General features: G+C 48.9%; 1 protein-coding gene across 1 annotated transcript in view; it reads right to left on the reverse strand.

Annotated features, from left to right (window-relative positions):
- The window catches only part of BOLL (boule RNA binding protein), a 927,996-nt gene that overhangs the window by 290,924 nt on the left and 612,715 nt on the right, over window positions 1-24,357 (reverse strand). The window contains exon 6 of the mRNA XM_086955429.1: window positions 18,703-18,830. Within this exon, the coding sequence (XP_086811555.1) occupies window positions 18,703-18,830 (128 nt within the window). The remainder of the gene's footprint in view (window positions 1-18,702; window positions 18,831-24,357) is intronic.

Below are 24,357 nucleotides of genomic sequence, written 5' to 3' on the forward strand. Positions count from 1 at the left end.
GATTTGGAAAGAAGGATTTTAAGACAATTGGCTCATGAAGATGAAAGTTTGATGGGACTTTAGGATTACCTTTCGGGCTGGTACGAAGGTTCACTCTATCATTCTTAAATTGAATAAAAGGTCCCTGTATTGTGAAAGCTGGAAGTTCACTAACTCTTCTTACGGACGCAAGAGCTAGAAAAAGAGCAGTTTACCAAGAAAGGAATTTTAAGTTAGCTCCATGTATTGGCTCAAATGGGTGCCTCATAAGTTGAGCAAGAACCATGTTAAGTTGCCACGTTGGAGGTGGAGATTTTATAGGAGGAAAAGTATTGAACAGACTTTTAAGAAACTGTTTTCTCAGTCTGTTTGACCACAAGGAAGAAACTTTGGAAGATCTTCGAAAACGGAAGATTGCAGCCAAGTGAACTTTGATCAATATGAGTCAGACCTGAATTCCCTAGAATGAGGAGATATACCGAGACTTCCTCTGGAGATAATTTGAGGGGATTCACCTTAGCAGACCCACACCAAATGCAGAAACTTTCAATTTTAAAGACTAAGTTCTGTTGGTACTGTCCAATATAGCACAAGACAAAATCTCCCTGCACTCCTGAGGAATGATCAGGTCTCGAAATTCCTGGAACTCCGGAGCCAAGCTAATAATCTCAGTGAGCCTAGATCCGGGTGCTGAAATTGTCCCTGGTTCATCGTTAGAAGAGAGGGAAATGGCTTCAGAGGAAATCGGCGGCTGTAAGGACCGGAGATGAAACTCCGTGAACCAATGCTGGCGATACCACGCTGGAGCTATTAAAATTAGTTTGCAAGATTCTACTTTTATCTTTTTTAGAACCCTGGGAAGGAGAGGGACCGGTGAAAAAGCGTAGGCAAATACGCCGGACCAAGCTATTGAAAACAAATTCTCCAGAGATCCCTGTTGTGGATGCCAGCTTGAGAAGTGTTGGCATTTCTGCTTGAGGTAAACAGGTCTATCACTGGTACACCCCACTGAGAGAAGATTCTGTTGAGGGTATCTTGGTTCAACTCCCTCTAGTGGCAGGTTGTTCGTATTCTGCTTAGTGAATCCGTAATTACATTTTCTTCTCATGGAACACACTCACTCTCAACAAGATTCCATGTTGAATTGCCCAGCTCCAAATTTGTTGAGATTCTTGGGAGAGAGATCGAGTTCCACCCTGTTTCTTTAGATAGTGCATTGTCGTAGTATTGTCTGTCCTGACAAACACTAGAAAATGTTGTATCCTGAAGAGCTGGAAAGACTGCTCTTATTTTCTAGAGATGTATGTTTAGATTCCACTGAGAAGGTGGCAACTTGCCACTGATCTGAAGTTCCTGTAGGAAGGCTCCCCTACCTCCCAGAGGAGTATCTGTAGTTATCACCAGAGGAGATGCTTGTGGAAAAAAAGGTAAGCCCTGAGACAGATGGTGAGGATGAGTCCACCAAGTTAAAAAGGCGACCATTTCTGGAGTCACTTGGATTATATCGTTGAAGGTCCCATTTACCTGAACCCACTGCGCGGTCAAGGCTTCCTGAAGAGGATGCATGTAAGACGGCAATGGGAAATCAGAAGAATACAAAAGGACATCATGCCTATCAGAGATTTGTACAGGCGTCCCGAAAGAGACATTCTTCATTGTATGCGGCTTGCTAATGTCAGGAGCTTTCGTTGTCTTTCCTCTGTTGGATAGGCCTTTTTCAGAACCGTATCTAGGATAGCTCCCAGGAAGGTTAGATGTCGAGAAGGATGTAGGACTGATTTCTCTGGGTTTAGTGTGAGACCCAATTAGTTGAAAAGCCGCAAACAAGCTTTGAAAGACTTCTTCGTAGTGGATGCGATACGGGAAAACCTGGTGATGATGTTGCCTGAGATATGCAGCTACTGGAGCTAAGCACTTTGTAAAAATGCATGGGGCCGCCTTGAGCCGGAAAGGTAAAACTCGGAATTGATAATGCCTGCTGACTACAGCAAACATTGGACATTTTTTGTGCTTCTTGTGAATAGGTATATGGAAATAGGCATCTTGGAGGTCCAAAGATACCATGTAGTCGTTTCCATTGAGAAGCGGCAAGACTTCCTGAATAGTGACCATGCGGAATGACTGTTTCTAGAAGGAATTTGTTTAGATTTCGTAAATCTAACATTGGCCTTCAGTTGTTTTTCTTCTTGCGCACTAAAAAGAAACAGGAATAAAGGTCTTTTCCACTTTTTTGAAAGGGAACACGCTCCATTGCTCCTTTTTTGATCATCAATGTTATTTCCAACTGTAACAGGCACAAATGCTTGTGAGCCAGAAGTTGAGGAAGTGTTGGTGGAGGTGGCTGTATAAATTCTAGGGAATGGGCGGATTGAACTAGTTGTAGGACCCAGCGATCCGTAGTAATTTGCTTCCAGTTTTGGATAAAATGGGATAAAGTGCTCCTACTTTTGTGGAGGTGAAGAAATTGCAACCAGCAGAAGAGAGAGGTCATTGACGTCTTGCAGAATGTTTTTGTCATCAGGCTTTCCCTCGAAAGGAAGATTTATTGTAGTCAGTCGTAGGCTGTTGTCTCTTAGCGAACTGCATCCTGTATCGTTGGCTAGAGGAAGTATAGGAAGGATACCTCTACTGATGGTAACCTCCCCTGTAGCATAAGTGGCTTTTACCCCATGCACCACGAAAAGGGGTTCTTTTGTACTGAAGGGTGCACAAAGCTTTGGCCGTATCAGTGTCTTTTTTAATTCCCTGAAGGGTTTCATCGATATGCTTACCGAACAGTTCTTGTCCATCGTATGGCATAGCTAGAATCTTGGTCTGGAACTCTGGCCTGAATGTTGTAGCCTTTAGCCATCCTTGGTGACTTAGGACCGCAGCCCCAGCTAGCTGATGGAAACCAGTGGAAGCAATGTCCATCGCACAGTGAATCGCTGAAAGATAGCGTTCGCCCACCAGTAAAACTTTCCTTGCCTCCTCCTTGATGTCTTGTGGGTGTGATCGTTGAGGTAAGGAGCGATGTCTGACCACATCTGTCTGTTGTATCGCCCCAGTAGTGCTAAGGAATTTGATGCTCTGATTCTCAATGCCATCATAGTGGAAAAACGTTTGCCAATATTATCAAGCCTCCTACCCTCCTTGTCTGGGGGTGCTGATAGCGGAGCCGATGGGTTCTTTGACCTGCGTTGTGCCACCTGGGCAATCACAGAATCAGGTCTGGGATGATCTATGAGACAGGCAGGCGCGTCATCAGGAGCTTTGTATTTTTTGTCGGGCCTTGGTAAGACTGGAGGAACTCTAGCAGGGTTTCGCATTATCTTAATGCCCTGATCCCAAATATAGTCGATATGGGCATAGACCTGGAGAAGCATGGCTCAATGGTTAGAGCGGCAGACCCTGATGCAGAGGTCTGGCCCGGGACCAGGGTTCAATTCCCGCCTCGGCGGCTCTTGGACTCAATCTCCCCGGACCTGATAATTCTCGCCTCAGTGCCTAGTCTAGTCATGGGTCCCACTCTGTGACTCTGGGCAACAGCTTGCTTAATCTCCACAACGGCCCCAGCAGCGCTTGGTTGCCTGGCTTCACCTTGGGGGTGCCCAGGAGAGGACATCTCACAGGAAAGCTAGGAAGGGTTCCACAGCGCAATGAATACAGCGCTACGAGACCTCAGGGTAGAAGTGCACTATATAAAAACAAACACATTTACATTTACACATTTACATTTACCTGACCGATTTTTTAAAAGGTTCCTTGAAATCGTAAAGGAAACAGTCTCGTTGGTGAGTAGGCATTGGAAGTTCGATACGTCTGGCTGCTCATTCCGAGAGATTATGAAATCCTCCAATATCCTCTGGAGGAGAGTCTACTTGAGGCGGAGATAGTGACGCTGCTGGAGGGATAATGTAATCGTACCATTCATCTGGACATGATGGTGTATCTTTGGATTTCCCTTCTTCTTGTTGCTCTTCTTCATCCTCGTCTGTAGATGAAAGGAGCTGAACGGGCACTTGAGATATAGGATGGGGTGGAGGCTGAACTTGCACCACAGGAGGGGGAGAAAGCCAGGGTCCGACTGAGACCAGCAACCAGCCCTGGCAGGTTGCTTCTCCACCGGCCCTGGTAACGGGAGGGGAGGGTGTTGTTACCCACAAAGCACTGCTACTGCTTTTCTTACAGAGGGTCGATTTTGCAGCGATGCTACAAAATTGGCACTCTGTAAGGAAAGCGGCCCCCTGCGGCCACAAAACTGGCCCGCACCCCTCCAGCCCACCGGGGAAATGCCCGATGATGCCTGTACGGCCCTGGAGAAAGCGCTGGTGCAGGAGACGGTGTGCATGTAGGGAACGTCTCTTTGTAGTCCGAAAGCATAAATTGTAGGTTTGATATCAGAGTGGAAGGAAGACAAACCATTTTTGGCTGTTGCTGTTGACATCATTGGTCAGGGTAGTACCAATGTACATCATAGAACTGATCTTCATCATCAGCGTCTTCTTGGTATTTGACATTCAACTATGAGGGGCTTTGTGCAGCCCCAAACAAGCTGTCTTTGTCTGAGTCATCATCGTCATCATCAAAAAAATGAGTTGGTAATAAGGCTTGAACTCTACTAGGAGATGTTAATGAGGGTGTCAATCTCTCTTTTTGAAATTTTTGCTGGGAAATTAAATGTGTTGCTTTTGATTTTAGTGTTGTTAATGAGGTTGTCATCGGTACACATACCGTCACCGAGGAACTGTTGACGGGCATTGGTATTGATGTCCCAGATGTAACTGACGTAGACAACAAAACCGTCTTCGACAATGGAACTTTCGTCATCAAGGTCAGCAACGATGCAATAGGAGAAATCGTCACCAAGAGGGCCGTCAACAGTAGACTCGTCGTTGACGCAGGCTACACTGTCAACGAAGTACTCGTCGTCATCTTTGTCGTCGGACAGGTCGTCGTTGCAATCTTTGTCTAGGACTTTCTGATTAACTATATTGTTGACGACGAAGGAGCTTGAGTCATCGACAAAGGCATGTACGACGAAATCGACACCAAGGCGATGGTTGTCATCGACGAAGTCGCTCTGACGACAGTAAGTGGAGTTCTTGTTTTTGTCGTCGGTTCCGCCGTCGATGAGCTGTCCGCCAACGGGGCTGAGGAAGGTTTTATAAAAGCATGTTTCACCTTTACTGGAGGAGTAGGGGGGTCTAAAGCTGATTTCTGAAAGGTTTCTTTGGCAGAAATCAAACTCTGAAGGGAAGATCTTGCTTCTTAGAAGCTTCTGAAGACTTTTTGTGTGTCTTCTTAGGAAGTTGCTGTGAGGAGTGACCTGGAGAGTCGTCCTGAGGTCTTTTTTGAGGCGTCTTTGATGAGAATCTTGAGTAACCTTCACTCTCCTCCCTGTCTTTAAGCCTCTGCAGCCATATTAACAGCCTCCCCTCACTGTCCTTCAAAGTCTTAACATACCGTGCAATGCTTTGGTTTCTTATCAGGGTAAAGGCAGTAAAGTTAGTCTTTATGAGGGTCATCATTTCTTTCTGTAGGTACCACAGGGCCTAAAAAAGCCTTTTTTAAGTGGCTGACATGAAGAAATTTGAGAACTCAACTCAGAACAAGCATTTACAATGCAATGGTTTCGCCTTTTGAAAAGTTTGAGCTATTGGCATTGTAAATGACAAAATTTATATTTATGTGTTGGTTTTGAAAACAGATAAATAAATGGCATTGTCATTTACAATGCCAATAGTTTAATCTCTGGCAAATGCCACACAAAAACACACAGACCCACACACACCAACAGAGCCCCCCACACACACACAAACACACACAGAGCCACACACACACACACAGCGTTTCCTCTGCTTGTTAACTTTTTACACATTATGGAAATTACAGTAAACGGACCGAAAACAGGGCTGGAGTGTGACAGGCAAATGGGAAATGCTATCAAAAAGGAGATCATCTAGTAAGAGCCAGAGCACATACATCAATAATCACTATACAGGTAGGTGTTAGCAGCTCATGAGCATGTACTTACATCTGCTTAGGGCATGCAGTAAAACAGGTCCAAATATGCCTGTAAAATGATTTTGCAGACAGCGAGCTTTCTTTAATGGAGGCCCAAAAGAAAGGACCTGCAAGGGAGAAAGTGGGAACGTAAACTTGAAAAACCAAATATCTCAATGGACACCACTTTTGGGTGACCACCCCTCAGGTACACATGGGTAGTTTTCAGATTTGTTTTTCCACAAATAGCGCCCACTCCTTTAAATCAAATCCACTCCTGCAGTAGGTGCATTACAATAAGGCTTCGAATCAATCAACCAATCAATCAATCATAGGCATTTATATAGCGCACTACTTACCCGGAGGGTCTCAAGGCGCTGGGGGGGGGGGGGGGGGGGGGGGAGTGCTGCTACTGCTCGAATAGCCAGGTCTTGAGCTTCTTCCTGAAGGAGAGGTGGTCTTGGGTCAGGCGCAGGTCGGTCGGTAGGGAGTTCCAGGTCTTGGCGGCCAGGTAGGAGAAGGACCTTCCTCTCGTTGTCATTCTTCGGATGCGGGGGACGGCGGCGAGGGCGTGGCTGGCTGATCGGAGATGTCGTTTGGGAGCGTAGAAGTTGATGCGGTTGTTGAGGTAGCTGGGGCCTTGATCGTGTAGGGCTTTGTGTGCGTGGGTGAGGAGGCGGAAGGTGATTCTTTTGTTGACGGGAAGCTAATGCAGGTTTCTCAGATGTCCGGAGATGTGGCTATGTCGTGGGATGTCGAGGATGAGTCTGGCTGAGGCGTTCTGGATCCGCTGGAGTCTCTTCTGGAGCTTGGCGGTGGTTCCGGCGTAGAGGCCGTTGCCGTAGTCCAGTCGGCTGGTGACGAGGGCCTGGGTGACCGTCTTCCTGGTCTCGGTGGGGATCCACCGGAAGATCTTCCGTAGCATGCGCAGGATGTTGAAGCATGACGAGGAGACGGCGTTGACTTGTCTGGTCATGGTGAGGGAGGAGTCCAAGATGAAGCCCAGGTTGCGTGCGTGGTCTGTCGGTTTGGGTGCGCTGCCCAGGGCGGGGGGCCACCAGGAGTCGTCCCAGGCGGAGGGTGAGGAGCCCAGGATGAGGACCTCCGTCTTGTCTGAGTTCAGTTTCAGGCGGCTGGTCGTCATCCACTCGGCTACGTCTTTCATTCCTTTGTGAAGGTTGGCTCTGGCGGCGGCAGGGTCGTTGGTCAGGGAAAGGATCAGCTGGGTGTCGTCAGCGTAGGAGATGATGTTCAGGTTGTGTTGGCGTGCGATGGGCGCGAGGGGGCTCATGTAGACGTTGAAGAGGGTGGGGCTCAGCGAGGATCCTTGAGGGACGCCGCAGATGACTTCGGTGGCCTCTGACTTGTACGGTGGTAGGCGGACTCTCTGTGTTCTTCCGTTGAGGAAGGAGATGATCCAATCCAGTGCCTTCTCCTGGATTCCGACGTTGCAGAGGCGCTGCACTAGGGTGCGGTGGCAGACAGTGTTGAATGCCGCGGAGAGGTCTAGGAGGATGAGGGCCGCTGTTTCTCCGTTGTCTATCAGGGCTCGGATGTCATCGGTAGCAGCGATGAGTGCGGTCTCGGTGCTGTGGTTGGCTCGGAAGCCCGACTGTGAGGGGTCGAGGGATCCATTCGTCTCGAGGAAGGCGGCCAGCTGCTTGTTGACGGTCTTCTCGATGACTTTGGCTGGGAACGGGAGGAGCGAGATGGGGCGGTAATTCTTGAGTTTGGTGGGGTCCGCTGTAGGTTTCTTGAGTAGAGCGCTGAGTTCAGCGTGCTTCCAGCTCTCCGGGAAGGTGGCGGTGTCGAAGGAGGTGTTGATGATGAATCCATGTTGCTTCTTTCAAAAGGAGCACAGTGTTCTTTATTTTAAATGTAAGGGGATGGAATGTGAAAAAATACCAGGTGGAACCTAAACCGTTCAGATAAGACATTGCTGCCGACTGATTTCTACTCTCTCTGTACAGATAGCTTGCAAACAAAACTATCTACATTTTATTCACAAGTAACTAAATTCTATTTTTTTGATACATGTATATGTGTGTGATGTATTTTGTGCAAGTACAAGAAATGGGGCCAGTACTCCTAGCAACATTTTTGCTGACCATGTATCCTGCTACATGGGATATTTTTGGGTGCCTTACGGAAGGAAGGATTCAAATTCGGCCACAGAAGTACAAAGGAAGTGATAAAAATGTATCTTCTGCTATGCTACTTATTGTACAGCAAAACGGGTAAACCACGTTTTTTTAAATAGTATGATGATCCACCATAGACGAATGTTCTTCATGTAACCCAAACAAATTGAAGCAAGGAGCATGCCTCGCCACGACCCAAACTAAAGAAATTTAAAAAAGGGGTCACCACCATGCGCAAACAATAGTGGTTCTTTTTTTGTTTTTAAACTGGCGAGAAGTATTTGTCATCACCACACTCTGGAAATGCACAGCATGGTGATCACTTGTGCTTCAGTTGGATACTGTTACTCCTCCCTAGTACTAGGTACCTACAATAACCTGGTACATTATCTGCCCTGGTCAAAAACCAAATACACGTGTAGATTAAGTCTCAGGTCTTTGTAAAAGATTGTACCAATGTGGATTTCAACATTGCTGAATGAATGAATGAATGATAGATCGAAACTTGTAAACAGCTACTCCAACCGGAGTGTTCCGGCGCTAAAGGTTCACAAATGACGGCAGACAAGGACGACTTAACTCTTAAAAAGGCATGTTTTTAGCTGTTTCTTAAAAAGGTAGTCGTATCAGTGGATATCAAAAGCACTTTTGTATGTATATTGTCAAAAACTGCACGAAATACACTAGCTTCACTAATCATTTCACATGACAACTACACAATAGCACTAGCTGTACCACAAACCTTCCCTTGATCGCAATCACCAAATTCAGACCATTACTATCTCAACGACAGAAAAACACCGAATGCCTGTTTACACACTACCAAGATGGTAAAATTAATATACTATTCTCTCAAATCCTGGCGTAAAATCTCTGCATGAGATTGTCAAAGTGATTGCCTGACCCTGGAGAAACACCTAGAGGCAGTCAATCAAAGACTTACACATGCTGGCGAATAGGATGCGCCAATCCAATGTACAAGAATATGCAATTAACTTTCGTGCTGTAAGAGAAAGTCAGGATCCCCGGCAGTCTGCAAGGACTGCTGAATTTAGCTAGCTTTGATAGACAAGTGGGATACCCTCTATTCCCTCCCAAACAAACTCAGCCACATGTAGACTCTGTTTACTAGCTGCATGGAGCTTCTTACCAACAGGAGAGCCATCGGGTTGTATGCACCAAACACGAACATACCGCACACGGACAGTGGGAGGGGGGCGGGAACGGGAACACGGACAGCGGGAGGGGGAGGGGGCGGGAACGGGCACACGGACAGCGGGAGGGGGGGAGGGGGCGGGAACGGTGATTGCCTGACCCTGGAGAAACACCTAGAGGCAGTCAATCAAAGACTTACACATGCTGGCGAATAGGATGCGCCAATCCAATGTACAAGAATATGCAATTAACTTTCGTGCTGTAAGAGAAAGTCAGGATCCCCGGCAGTCTGCAAGGACTGCTGAATTTAGCTGGCTTTGATAGACAAGTGGGATACCCTCTATTCCCTCCCAAACAAACTCAGCCACATGTAGACTCTGTTTACTAGCTGCATGGAGCTTCTTACCAACAGGAGAGACATCAGGGTTGTATGCACCAAACGCGTACATACCGCACACGGACAGCGGGAGGGGGCGGGAACGGGCACACGGACAGCAGGAGGGGGGCGGGAACGGGTACACAGACAGCGGGAGGGGGGAGGGGTGCGGGAACGGTGATTGCCTGACCCTGGAGAAACACCTAGAGGCAGTTAATCAAAGACTTACACATGCTGGCGAATAGGATGCGCCAATCCAATGTACAAGAATATGCAATTAACTTTTGTGCTGTAAGAGAAAGTCAGGATCCCTGGCAGTCTGCAAGGACTGCTGAATTTAGCTAGCTTTGATAGACAAGTGGGATACCCTCTATTCCCTCCCAAACAAACTCAGCCACATGTAGACTCTGTTTACTAGCTGCATTGAGCTTCTTACCAACAGGAGAGCCATCGGGGTTGTATGCACCAAACTCGTACATACCGCACGCGGACAGAGGGAGGGGGGCGGGAACGGGCACACGGAGAGCGGGCGGTAACGGGCACACGGACAGCGGGAGGGGGGGAGGGAACGGGCACACGGACATTGGGAGGAGGAGAGGGGGGCGGGTACGGTGATTGCCTGACCCTGGAGAAACACCTAGAGGCAGTCAATCAAAGACTTACACATGCTGGCGAATAGGATGCGCCAATCCAATGTACAAGAATATGCAATTAACTTTTGTACTGTAAGAGAAAGTCAGGATCCCCGACAGTCTGCAAGGACTGCTGAATTTAGCTAGCTTTGATAGACAAGTGGGATACCCTCTATTCCCTCCCAAACAAACTCAGCCACATGAAGACTCTGTTTACTAGCTGCATGGAGCTTCTTACCAACAGGAGAGGCATCGGGGTTGTATGCACCAAACACGAACATACCGCACACGGACAGCGGGAGGGGGGCGGGAACGGGCACACGGACAGCGGGAGGGGGGCGAGAACGGGCACACGGACAGCGGGAGTTGGGGAGGGGGCGGGAACGGGCACACGGACAGCGGGAGGGGAGGGGAGCACTCACCTGGACTTCTTCCGGCAGCGGTCGGCCTGGAGAAATGACCAAAATAAACCTTCGAAGAAAAAATAAATAAACCACCGCCGCATGACGATCGCAAAGGGGCGGGATGAGTAAAAATCGCAGGAACGCCCCCGAATCTCCTCGCAGAATGACGAGCAGATCTCTCTTCCAATGGCTAGCCTCCATTTATGGAGCTAGCCAATGGAAAGAGAGGGTGGGACAACACACACATACTGTAAACATTAGATTTCGCCTGCGCCGAAAAGCTACGCGGTGCGCAGCTTTCGACAGGCGAAACCTAAAAAGGAATTAAAGATGGAAAATACCATGAATCCCAAAAGAATATGTAGACAAGGGAACTTTGAAGATTAGAGGAGTAAACTGAGCAGAGCTCAGTGGAGACTCCCTTAGCACAACGTGAGGTAGAAAATCTGAGGGACTGGAGCTAGCTCCTTCCTGGTGTTAGATGATTGGTTGTTCTCTTAAGTTTGGTCCTTTTTAGGGCTCGTGGCGTTAACCGCGCGAAAGCGCGGTCTCGCCAGAGACCCTTTTGTTATCGAGGCAGCTTTCCAGGAGACAGCACCTGGCCGCTCGCATTCCTCTGCCAGAAGGCGATTTGAGCAGGCCACGCGCACAAGAACGCGCTCGCTGTGGCCAGCTCCTGTCTCCTGGAAAGCTGCTCTAACACACACGCATGCGCTAACTTGGGACCACGGGCACACACATAACACTTGGGACCCCCTCCTGATGCTCGCACTCATCAGGACTCCTGTTGCGGGTGGAGGCCGTCACCTGGCTTCTTGCACCGGTGAGACTCTCTCTTCCAGGGGGGAGCCTCGCTCCCTTCAGCACTCCTCCGGTAGCTGCTCTGGTGCCGCGGGAGGGGCTCCTCATGTTCGGTGAGTTCCTGTTGTCCCTCGGTCCCGCCCCCGGCCTGCCTGACTTCCTACTGCGGGCCGGGCGGCGGCGGGGACAATCTTTTATTTTTGTAACCAAACTCACTTCGTCTCAAGTAAAGCAAGGGGCATACATTTTTAGTATGCACAATTTGTCAACAATATTACAATATTTTAGTCTATTAAGCTGCACACAACGTATGTTTCATTTGTTTTGGGCTCACTCTGAATTGTATCGCTTCTACATGGGTGCAGATTTTGCAGTTACGGAAAGAGAAATACAGTGGGCTAAATCCGTTTTCTCCTGATCACAGTCTGGGTGGCTAGTTAACTAACATGCCGCTTTGAGCCCAGGTATCATGATCAGAGTTTCCAGTTCAGCCACAGTGGTTATCTCTAGAGTTGTACAGGAACAGCAAATTGTTAGTGCATAGTTATCTTTCAAACACAACATTACTACACACTGATCAATGACTTTGACTTTCGAAGTATGATTATGTGGTGCATCAACCAAGCACTTTGTGAGAAGTCTTTCTGGAACTATGAGAGCTAAATCGAAGGCAATTCCTTCAAAAACGGGCAGAAGAATACAAAATGAAACGTAGAGCGTCATAGTTCGCTCAAAAGAAATGCAACACATACCATGTATTAGAAATCAAACATTTACAATGCAATAGGTCTCGCAGTGACATTGTTTAAAGCTATTAGCATTGTAAATGATATTGTTTTTTATATGTTTTGGGTAAAAAGTATACTGTATATATTATCAATTATGCACCATTAGACTGGAGATTGAGAGTAGTGAGTAGTGAGTGCAGAGTAGTGAGTGCAGAGTAGTGAGTGCAGAGTGAGTGTGCAGAGTTGTAAATGATATTGTTTTTTATATTTTTTTGGGTAAAAAGTATACAGTATATATTATCAATTATGCACCATTAGACTGGAGATTGAGAGTAGTGAGTGCAGAGTAGTGAGTGCAGAGTGAGTGTGCAGAGTGAGTGTGCAGAGTGAGTGTGCAGAGTGAGTGTGCAGAGTAGTGAGTGCAAAGTAGTGAGTAGTGAGTGCAGAGTAGTGAGTAGTGAGTGCAGAGTAGTGAGTGCAGTGTAGTGAGTAGTGAGTGCAGTGTAGTGAGTAGTGACTGCAGAGTGCAGAGTAGTGAGTGCAGAGTAGCGAGTGCAGAGTACTGAGTAGTGAATGCAGAGTAGTGAGTAGTGAGTGCAGAGTAGTGAGTAGTGAGTGCAGGGTAGTGAGTGCAGAGTAGTGAGTAGTGAGTGAAGAGTAGTGAATAGTGAGTGCAGAGTAGTGAGTAGTGAGTGCAGAGTAGTGAGTAGTGAGTAGTGAGTGCAGAGTAAGTAGTGAGTGCAGAGAAGTGAGTGCAGAGAAGTGATTGCAGAGTAGTGAGTGCAGAGTAGTGAGTGCAGAGTAGTGAGTGCAGAGTAGTGAGTGCAGAGTAGTGAGTGCAGAGTAGTGAGTAGTGAGTGCAGAGTAGTGAGTGCAGAGTAGTGAGTGCAGAGTAGTGAGTAGTGAGTGCAGAGTAGTGAGTGCAGAGTAGTGAGTAGTGAGTGCAGAGTAGTGAGTAGTGAGTGCAGAGTAGTGAGTGCAGAGTAGTGAGTGCAGAGTAGTGAGGAGTGCAGAGTAGTGAGTAGTGAGTGCAGAGTAGTGAGTACAGAGTAGTGAGTAGTGAGTGCAGAATAGTGAGTGCAGAGTAGTGAGTAGTGAGTGCAGAGTAGTGAGTAGTGAGTGCAGAGTAGTGAGTGCACATCATCAGAGCTGTGTGAATAATAACTGTATCAGCCCCGTGCGTGAGGTGCATCATCCACATTGCTCAGGTCACCCAAATTCCTGCACTCTCTACCACACTGCTTTCAAGAACAGCATACTCTTGCACACACTCTCACTGCTCACCAATTCAAAGTTTGCTAAACATTTTATGCAACGCATTGTCATACACAATGCCAATAACTCAAACTTTAATGCTGCGAGCCCTATTGCATTGTAAATGCTTGTTTTATATAAGGACTTAGATATGTTACTAAATATAAGGCCTTAGGCCTGTTATCTTCTATGTCTAATGTGACATTACCCTCATAAATGTATTGGGGACTCCCAGCTCGACAGCGAGGAATGATTCAAGCATGTGAATCTATGAAAGATACCCTTTACTGGATAAATTACACTTACTCTGCCCTGAGTATAAAAATACTGCCCTGACTGCAGAGACTCTGTCCAGACAGTGGAGATTCCGCCGATTGGGCAAACTCCACAACCGAGTGCGCAAACTCCATCTCGAGTGCGCAAACTCCACTCAAGTGCGCAAACTCTGCACAGAGTGCCACTGGGTGACCACTGACCCTCAGGGCCGGTCACCCCACGCACCGAGCTCACTCCTCCTGGTGAGAGCTTAGTGTGCCCCCGCTGCTGCCAAGGGCCGCCACTGCCCGTTTGCTGCTCCAGGCGTGCTCCAGACCCGTTCGCTGCCCCCCGGCTCCAGCGGTGCCCCTGGTCCCCGGCCGCAGCTCCTAGCTGTGCCCCGCCTGTGCTGCCTGCTCCTTCCTCCCTCCCCCTGCCACTGAGCGCCGCCGTGTCTCCGTTTGTTTAGGCTTCTCTGCCTGTGGTTTTTCCCCGTCGCTACCAGCTTCCTTCTTCAGCCTCTTCCCCCGTTGTCCCCTGGCCCCCTGCTGAGGCCAGCCCCTTCCGCGTTTTCCCGCCACCTCCCCGTCGCTGCCCCCCCGCGGCCCTGCCCACTCCCCTGTGTCACCCACCCATTCGCCGCCCCGCTCCCGCCTCCCAGCTGCTCCTCCCACCCACTGGACCTTATAGGGTGGAGGAGACCCGGTGGTGAGCAGTGACCACTGACCCTCAGGGCCGGTCCCCCCACGCACCGAGCTCACTCCTCCTGGTGAGAGCTTAGTGTGCCCCCGTTGCTGCCAAGGGCCGCCACTGCCCGTTTGCTGCTCCAGGCGTGCTCCAGGCCCGTTCGCTGCCCCCCGGCTCCAGCGGTGCCCCTGGTCCCCGGCCGCAGCTCCTAGCTGTGCCCCGCCTGCGCTGCCTGCTCCTTCCTCCCTCCCCCTGCCACTGAGCGCCGCCGTGTCTCCGTTTGTTTAGGCTTCTCTGCCTGTGTTTTTCCCCGTCGCTACCAGCTTCCTTCTTCAGCCTCTTCCCCCGTTGTCCCCTGGCCCCCTGCTGAGGCCAGCCCCTGCCGCGTTTTCCCACCACCTCCCCGCCGCTGCCCCCCTGCGGCCCCGCCCACTCCCCTGTGTCGCCCATCCATTCGCCGCCCCGCTCCCGCCTCCCAGCTGCTCCTCCCACGCTCCACCCCCCCACTCTCCATTTATGGCAGAGTGCCAAACGCGCAGCGTTGACGCGCAGCGGGCGCGCCAAAGGTAAGCCCGTCTGCGCCTGGACCGCGCCCAGTGCCAGGACCCCTGGCCCCCGCAGACCCCAGCCCACCCGCCGGACGTACGACGCCGCCACCCTCAGCGCACTCAACACCGGCCGATTCCCGGGATGCTACCGAGCCACCCCGAGACGAACCCACGGACCTTTCAGCTGTCACGCCTGCAAGTTCCCCTGCATCCAGACCTGCCCCGCACCAGCACCCGCCAAGCCGAACACCAACAGCAACCACCTCAAGTGCATCCTAATCAACACCCGCTCCATCCACAGACACACCATCGAACTCTGGAACCTCCTCGACACCACAACTCCTGACGTCGCCTTCCTCACGGAAACCTGGATGAACGACTCCTCAGCGCCCGACATCGCCATCGCCATCCCAGATGGATACAAGATCACCTGGAGAGATCGCATCCAGACTGGAGGAGGCATCGCCATCATCCACAGGGACACCATCCGCATCACGACCAACACCGACGACACCCTGACAACCGCCGAACACCTGCACTTCCAGATCCACACGGACCCCAAGACCACCCTCAGAGGCACCCTCATCTACCGACCCCCGGGACCACGCACACAATTCAGCGAAGACATCGCCGACTTCATCAGCCCGCACGCCCTCCCCTCCGCTGACTACATCCTCCTGGGGGACATCAACTTCCACCTGGAGAACAACAACGACCGCAACACCACCACCCTGCTCGACAACCTCGCCAACCTCGGACTCAAGCAGCTGGTGACCACCCCCACCCACCTCGCCGGACACACACCCGACGCTATCTTCTCCTCCAGCAAGGACATCGCCTTCAGCCACGCCACCGGACTCACCACAGCTGCGTCCACTTCACCTTCAGAAGATCCACGATCCACCACCACCAGCAACAGGTTGCTCGAAGAAACTGGAACTAGATCACAGCAGACCAGCTCGCCGCTTCCTTGAGCCAGCACCCTCCCGCCAGCTCAGCGAACCCCAGCCAGGCCGCCGACAACCTCACGAAGTGGATCAGAAACTGTGCAGACGACCTCGCCCCACTGAGGACCCCGCCTAGCAGACCCGGCAGCAAGAAGGCCCCATGGTTCACCGACGAACTCAAGAGCTCCAAGAAGAACTGCCGAGCCCTCGAGAAAGCCTGGAGAAGGGAGCCAACACCGGACAACATGACCACCCTCAAGCTCGCCACCCGGAAGCACCATCAACTGATCCGCGCCACCAAGAAAACAGCATTCAAGGACCGGCTGGACAACAACGCACACAACTGCAAGGAACTCTTCAACATCGTGAAAGAGCTCTCCAACCCCAACGCCGGAAACAACGACATCACCCCATCGCAAGACCTCTGCAACTCCCTCGCCTCCTACTTCCACAACAAGATCGCTGACATACACAACAGCTTCAGCCCACAAACAACGCTCCCCACGACCGCACCAATGCCCCCCACCACCACCCTCAGCGCCTGGACCCAGATCAACACAGAAGACACCATCTGCACGATGAACTCTATCCACTCCGGATCTCCGACCGACCCTTGCCCCCACCACGTCTTCAACAAGGCCGACGCCGTCATCGCACCCCACCTGCGGGACATCATCAACACCTCCTTCGACACCGCCACCTTCCTGGAGAGCTGGAAGCACGCCGAACTCAGCGCTCTACTAAAGAAACCAACAGCGGACCCCACCGAACTCAAGAATTACCGCCCCATCTCGCTCCTCCCAGGGTTTCCAGCCAAAGTCATCGAGAAGACCGTCAACAAGCAGCTGGCTGCCTTCCTCGAGACGAATGGATCCCTCGACCCCTCACAGTCTGGCTTCCGAGCCAACCACAGCACAGAGACCGCCCTCATCGCTGCCACCGATGACATCCGAGCCCTGCTGGACAACGGTGAAACAGCGGCCCTCATCCTCCTAGACCTCTCCGCGGCGTTCGACACTGTCTGCCACCGCACCCTAGTGCAGCGCCTCAGCAACATCGGAATCCAGGAGAAGGCACTGGAGTGGATCATCTCCTTCCTCGCTGGAAGGACTCAGAGAGTCCGCCTACCACCGTTCAGATCTGCAGCCACGGAAGTCATCTGCGGCGTTCCTCAGGGCTCCTCGTTCAGCCCCACCCTCTTCAACGTCTACATGAGCCCCCTTGCGGCCATCGCACGCCAACACAACCTCAACATCATCTCCTACGCCGATGACACCCAGCTGATCCTCTCCCTGACCAACGACCCCGCCGCCGCCAGAACCAACCTCCACGAAGGGATGAAAGACGTAGCCGAGTGGATGACGACCAGCCGCCTGAAACTGAACTCAGACAAGACGGAAGTCCTCATCCTGGGCTCCTCGCCCTCCGCCTGGGACGACTCCTGGTGGCCCCCCGCCCTAGGCACCGCACCCAAACCGACAGACCATGCACGCAACCTGGGCTTCATCCTGGACTCCTCCCTCTCCATGACCAGACAAGTCAACGCCGTCTCCGCGTCCTGTTTCAACATCCTGCGCATGCTACAGAAGATCTTCCGATGGATCCCCACCGAGACCAGGAAGACGGTCACCCAGGCCCTCGTCACCAGCCGACTGGACTACGGCAACGCCCTCTACGCCGGAACCACCGCCAAGCTCCAGAAGAGACTCCAGCGGATCCAGAGCGCCTCAGCCAGACTCATCCTCGACATCCCCCGACGCAGCCACATCTCCGGACATCTGAGAGACCTGCACTGGCTCCCCGTCAACAAGAGAATCACCTTCCGCCTCCTCACCCACGCACACAAAGCCCTACACGACCAAGGCCCGAGCTACCTCAACAACCGCCTCAACTTCTACGCTCCCAAACGTCGACCAACCACGCCCTCGCCGCCGTCCCCCGCATCCGAAGAGCGAGAACAGGAGGAAGGTCCTTCTCCTACCTGGCCGCCAAGACCTGGAACACCCTCCCGACCGACCTTCGCCTGACCCAAGACCACCTCTCCTTCAGGAAGAAGCTCAAGACCTGGCTGTTCGAGCAGTAGCGGTACCCCCCCCCCCCCAGCGCCTTGGGACCCTCCGGGTGAGTAGTGCGCTCTATAAATGCCTTGATTGATTGATTGATTGAGAGTGCAGAAACGCCACAGTCGTAAAGATACCACTCGTAAGTCGCTTTGTAAATACCGAAAGTCGTAAGCTTAGACATTTGGTCTAAGTTTACCTTTGTGAATTGGGCCCACAGTGTAGTGCGCTACTCATCTAATAATATGCTTCGGGACCCCCCCACCTAATGGTTAGAAGTACTATATAAATGTTACAATACAATACAATATCAGGGTGCACATGATTATCGCAGAGTGCCCCTCAATTTTCAGAAAACTAAAAAATCTAGAGTAATTCTAAAAAGGGCCATGAGGAGTATAGGGAGTTGCCACTCAGCCCATAATGTTAACTGTTCTGAATGTATCGCATTTCGAAAAGTACAAGCATCAAAGATATTTCACAAGCTCATGATTTTTGGATGAGGCTTCATTTTTATGAGTAAAGTTTAAAATTCAAAATTACACTTCCCAATAAACTTGAATGAAATAATAGCCTTACCTCGCCATGCCCAAACAAATTTACATTAACTTTGTTAAATGGTTTAAATAAGATCTAAATTACTGTGGAATTGTTAAACAGACCATTACACTCTATCATTATTTTGCGTGAATACAGAACACTCTAATCAAAAAGTCACATCTTAAACCATACTATTGAACCATTACTTACAGACCAATGAGATTGAAAAGCAGTCACTTCTGGCGGATGAAAATATGCAACTCCATTATGATAAGTATAAGGATAACCTGTGGAAGTAGTCAAGTACATCGTTCCCGCTGCTGGCATTGTGCTAGAACCTACACAGAACAGTAACACATATCAATAGACAAAAAATACCAACAAAATTGAGAGAAAACAACTAAGATCAAGGGCAACACATGTAAATATATGAGTAATCACAATATGAAACTAAAATCATGATCAGTTTTTAAAAAGGATTTTTTTTTAAATCGAGTGTATAATTTAGCAGTTACATGGCGTGTTCACATTTCCCATTGGTTTCCCTGAAAGCCTGGGCGGTCATTTACTACAAAAACACTGCTTTACCTGCTAGCGGGCCTATTTACCGTACACTGGGAGGCCAGTGTCGGGGTTGGATTGGCCCATAGGACAATCTGGCATTGCACGAAGGACTGATCTCACAGATGAGTTTATGGTCTGTTTTGGCCTTGTTTTATGATGTGGTGTTTACTGCTAGTTTCTCTGATTTACCACAAACTTTTCCAGAATAAGCATAAATGCATTCAGTACCTTGTAAAAAACATATATACAGCATGTCTTTACAAGTGTAAACCGCCCTGATTTACAAATTGAGTCTTTTTTTTTTTTAGCAATCTGATTTACTGGTGCCATTTTTAATTTGGTGTCCGAACGTAGTTTCTGTCCCAGACCGCCCCTGATCAGCCCACCATATATTGCAGAGTCGTACATATCAATATCGTTCATTGGAACCCCGATAGATCATCTGGTGGAAACTCCATTTGGTGTCAACCACCCTCTATATAGAACCCAATGCCCCCACATCTAAAAAATTAGGCTTAACACAGTTTAGAGTTTGACAATAATTGACAGTTACCAGCAATAAGATAATAAATACACTTACCATTTTACAATTAATCTCTACACTTGATGTTGATTCGAACCATAAGAAATGTCTTCAATCTCAAAGCAGGACAGTCATAAAAAATGTGTTGGTTTCAGTCAATGGGTTTCTTTCTGGCACTTGACTGGCTCATTTAATTTAAAACTGGCAACTTGTTGCTTGGGCCACGTTAACCAAACAATAAGGGCAGATAGGAAATTAGCAACTGTTCAATCACGTTTTAAGAATGAACTCCCAGAGCTTGCAATACAAGAAGTGAAAAATATCTGCAGTGCTATCCGGAGTCTTATTTATTGTACATGTCACCACATTTTCAAATGCTTTGAGAAAAGATAAACTGTTAAGCATATGTGCAACCACTTCATTCAGCTTGAATGGTCAAGACTGGGGGCTGAGGACACCCACCTCCACTTACTTTCCACCAAGTATATGTATAAAAAGCCTCATCTACGACTTTTAACAAGTGCCAAGGATGGCACACGTACCCAGGAATACGTGGGGATTGCATGCTATAAAGATTTATGCCCGGATTACGAGCTGTGATGAAAACCTGATTCCTGTACAAACCATAGTTTATGCAACGATCCAAAGAGAGAGCTGAAGATACAGTAATGACCCCCCCCCCCCCTCCCCCCCCACACACAATATTCCAGTGAGCGTTTTGTCAAATTACTATATTGGGAAAATCATAAGGAGAAAACGGCCACTGAGAAGGCAAAACATGCATAATTAGTTGAAGTAAACATCAATTCCACGTGATGCCTAATTTATACCCTGTAAAATTTGTAAACAGGTGCAATATACCATACCCTGGAAATATCCAATCCCGAGGTATCGGCGATTAGCTGGTGCAGTGATTCCATTTATATTACTCTCAACTCATGAAGAGGTCTCTAGAAGTATGATGAGTAGCTTTTATCCATGGTAACAGAGATGGCCGGGAAGCAATAACTGGGTGGGAGGGATGGCCGGCCACGATGGCTGCCTAGAAGACTTAGCCCTCGTAGCATCCTGGACTATAAACTGGAACAAACATTATTTTAAAGAGTATTAGTGTCAGCAAGGCATATGTGCCTTGCTGACACTGACAAATGTAAGGCAGAATGAGGTCATGGTGCAGGTGAAGCATGGCGGTGTGAACGGGAGGAGCCTGGTGTCTGCCTTAAGCTAACAAGGAAGCAGGAGGGTCTTGTGTAGGTGTGACCTGTGGCCAGGGCCAGCCTAGGCTCGGGCAGTATGGGCAGCTGCCCAGGGCCTCGCGCTCAGGTGAGAGGCAGCCCCCCCCCCTTCACTGTGAAATGAAACACTTTCACAGATTGCCTCCCTGCTCCACCAGGGCCCCCTCCCCACACAATTACAATACACATCAGATATTTCTGGTGTCGACCGTGTGGTGGCATTCCTGGGGGTGCAGGGGTGGGGGGGGGGACAAACAGAGTGGGGAAGTCAAAGCGGCAGGGCCAGCAATTAGGGCTCAGAGTGTCAGGGGCGAGGCAACTCCTCTCTTAAGTACCGACCATTCCCTGTCTGCATTTTGTTGCTAGGTGACAGAAGGCCCCTTTGTTTCCAGGACTAGCTGGACACAGGTAAGGAGCAGTGGGTGAGGGGAGGAGGGAGCAGCCAGATCAACTGGTGCTGGGGCAAGGGCAGTGTTTTAAGAAAGGCCTTGTTACTGCTTCGAAGGCCCAGGGGAGGGGGCCCCTTTCCCTGGGCCTCGAAGCACTAGAGCAAGCTGCAAGGTCCAGGTGTGGGGCCCCCTTTCCCTGGGCCTCTAAGCACTATAGAAATCTGCAAGGTCAGGGTGTGGGGACCCCCTTGCCAGGGCCTTGTAGCCACTACTCCCTCTTACTTTTCCTTTCCTTTATTTGTTCACTAGTGAAATGAATCCAAAAAAGAAAAACTGTTTTGCTGGAAAGGTCATCTTTTTTGTGACATTTTTCACTTCCAAAGTGCAGCTTTGGGAAAGAGAGAAATAAAAAATTCAAAATGTAAAAAATAACTAAAGCAAGACAGAGTGGGTCGATAAGGAGCCAGATTGATTTTATTTACACCCAAAACACATTAGTGCCACTACACAGAGTTTACCAGTGAAGCACTACTTTTGTTTTCTTGTCTTTCTCTAAACAGCATTGTTTTCCCCGGGTGGGGAAGTGCACCATTTCTGGATGTACTGCAATACCTGCTTGATGGGCGGACTGGAAAATAAAGTGCTTACCGCTGCTCTGTATTCACAAATGTGGTCTTTTTAAACCATATTGCTTTCGTTTTGTAAGGATATAATCAATGGGCATTGAAGCAGGTCCGTTCTGGCCCTGTAGTCATGGCCTTAACTTTTAATGCAAAAGCACGCATTCATTTCTAAATAAGTGCAACAGTGTTAAGGTAACCATGTTATTCCTGCTTACATTTCACATGCTTTAATTAATCTTACATTCCTTATGAGTGTTTGCTTTTTCCAGAATGTTGTCACATTTTTTTTATGCCGCATATTGCTCTTTTCTATAGTGCGTAATTTGAAATGAGTCGCCTCTAGGTGTTTGTAGAGGGGCACAATTGAGTTGTAGTTGAAGGTAGTGCGAGTTTCTCTCAGTGGGATAGTATGGTGTTCAGTGGGGAGAGGATATGGCACTATGGTCAGAGCTGCCGAATTTGGAACTGGGGAACCAGGTTCAGTGTTCATGACCAGTCCACCAGACAACTCTCCTGAGAGAGCTCAATCCCATGCTAGACCTAAGAAGGCACCACGAGACCTTAGAAGCCCTGGTGTCTTAGCACCAGCAGGTGAACCCTAGCAGTGGCAAGTGTGGGTTAACCTTGAAGGCCTCTCCACCACAATCCCTATCGAAGCCCACCGCAAGTCTTTTGGGCAGGCCTACGAAGCAGCGCACCCTATAGCAACAGTGACTCTGTCATTGAGGTCACATGACCCTTGATCAGGGAGGCTCTAGGGCGGTGCAAACGGTAAGTTTGCATTGAGAGCTGACTTTGGGTCATGTTTGTGAGTATATTATGTTTCTAAAAGCACTTGCTGCCTCCTTCCTGGCCTCCAGGAATTTTCGGCAACAATAAAAATGTCGTGAAACTCCGGTGATCAATGTTCATTCTAGAGAGAGATGCAGGTTTGTAAAGTGGAAGTTTTGACTCATGGAAAGGTAGCGTAGAGGTTTAATGTGCTCGCTGCAAAGAACATGTACCATGCAGATCACTAAGTCCACATAATGTAAATAGGCCAGTGGATTACTGCTTTTGTCAGAGAGATCCTATTGGTACTTGGAGTTTATAAGTCAAAATCCTAACATAGAACGATGAGCTATTAACTGTCATCTAAGAGCTGCATGCCAACTGCAAGGTATAATTTACATCGTTATGGTTTTTTCCCCAGTCTTTGATTAACATAATGTTGTGAAAAGGGTTCACTTGAACAACAATCACTGATTATTAAAGAGAACTTCCAACCATGGTATTACGTTCTAAATTCAGAGTTTGTGTTTCTCCACATCAATCACTATTAATCTATACTGCCTACTAGTACGATTGTCATGTGACTCCTAGTCCTTTGTCTTATGTAAAATTACCTATTGTGATTTATACAGATATTATTGATTATCTCTGTGTAATGTGTGATATAAAGTTCTCTGACACTCTAAATTGGTATTAGTGGCGCTGTTTATCAAATTAAATGCATCTGAGAGAGAGTGTAGTTATGGAGACGTGAGGGGCACTGTTAAAGACATGAGGAAATCCGTGGCAGAGCAAGTAATTGGGGGCACCAACATTGTCGCACAGGGCTCCACCAGTGCTAAATCTGGCCACATCTACTTCCTACAGTTCTAACACCAAATAAAAAGCGTTGATTTGACAACCCCTTGAATCTGTAGCATACTTTCAAATCAATGTATGATTTAGCAGTGGTGTCGGTTGTTCCAAGTCTTTTTTTGTTTATGTACAATCTTTATTTGTTTGCAATGGTGTCTTGTAATTTTGTACTATATGAGTTGTGTTTTTGCACTTAACATAATTGTGGCGAGTAAAGAGCACACACACAAAAAAGATTGTCCTACGTCTCTTAGCATGGGAGTGTGGGATTCTGGTGAGAGGACTTACGTTAAAACAAATTACGTAATGGCATCCTAAAGTAGCACAATAATGGCACAGAAAGATAAGGGAGCCTTTTGAAATGTGCAATTATATCCATGGTGTGAGAGGTTTTCTCTTGTGTCATTTTATATTTGAATAATCCCGCCCCTCATTACCTCAACAGGATCTCCCCCCTTTATGAGGCAGAACTGGAAATTGTATCATACACTCAACCGGGAGGATCTCTTGTGATATTGTATAGAGCGCGGGAACTGTGTCCGCGGTTCAGTTTCCAGATGGGGAACCACCCTGTTCAATTGGCGGTTTCAGTGATTGCAAGGGGAATTCCGAAGGGACTTCAAGTAATTTGAAAGATTGGAGCCGTAGATAAGGGCACTCGGGTTCTCGCCGCCGGTGTGATTCCGTATTGCGAGTTCCGGGAGAAAGGAATGCCTCCGTTTGTGTAGGATCAATCTCCGATGACTTCCATGCGCGATGGCTCGTCATGGAACAAAAGAAGGGCGCGCTGCATTGTTAATAAAGCCAGCAATTATGTGCGGTCATCTTGTGTAGGGGTGAAGGGATTTGTGTGGTAGGAAACCTGAGTTGAGTTGTAATTATAGCCAGCAATTATGTGCGGCCAT

Source organism: Lissotriton vulgaris, chromosome 2_1 (assembly GCF_964263255.1).
Source record: "Lissotriton vulgaris chromosome 2_1, aLisVul1.2, whole genome shotgun sequence".
NCBI lineage: Eukaryota > Metazoa > Chordata > Amphibia > Caudata > Salamandridae > Lissotriton > Lissotriton vulgaris.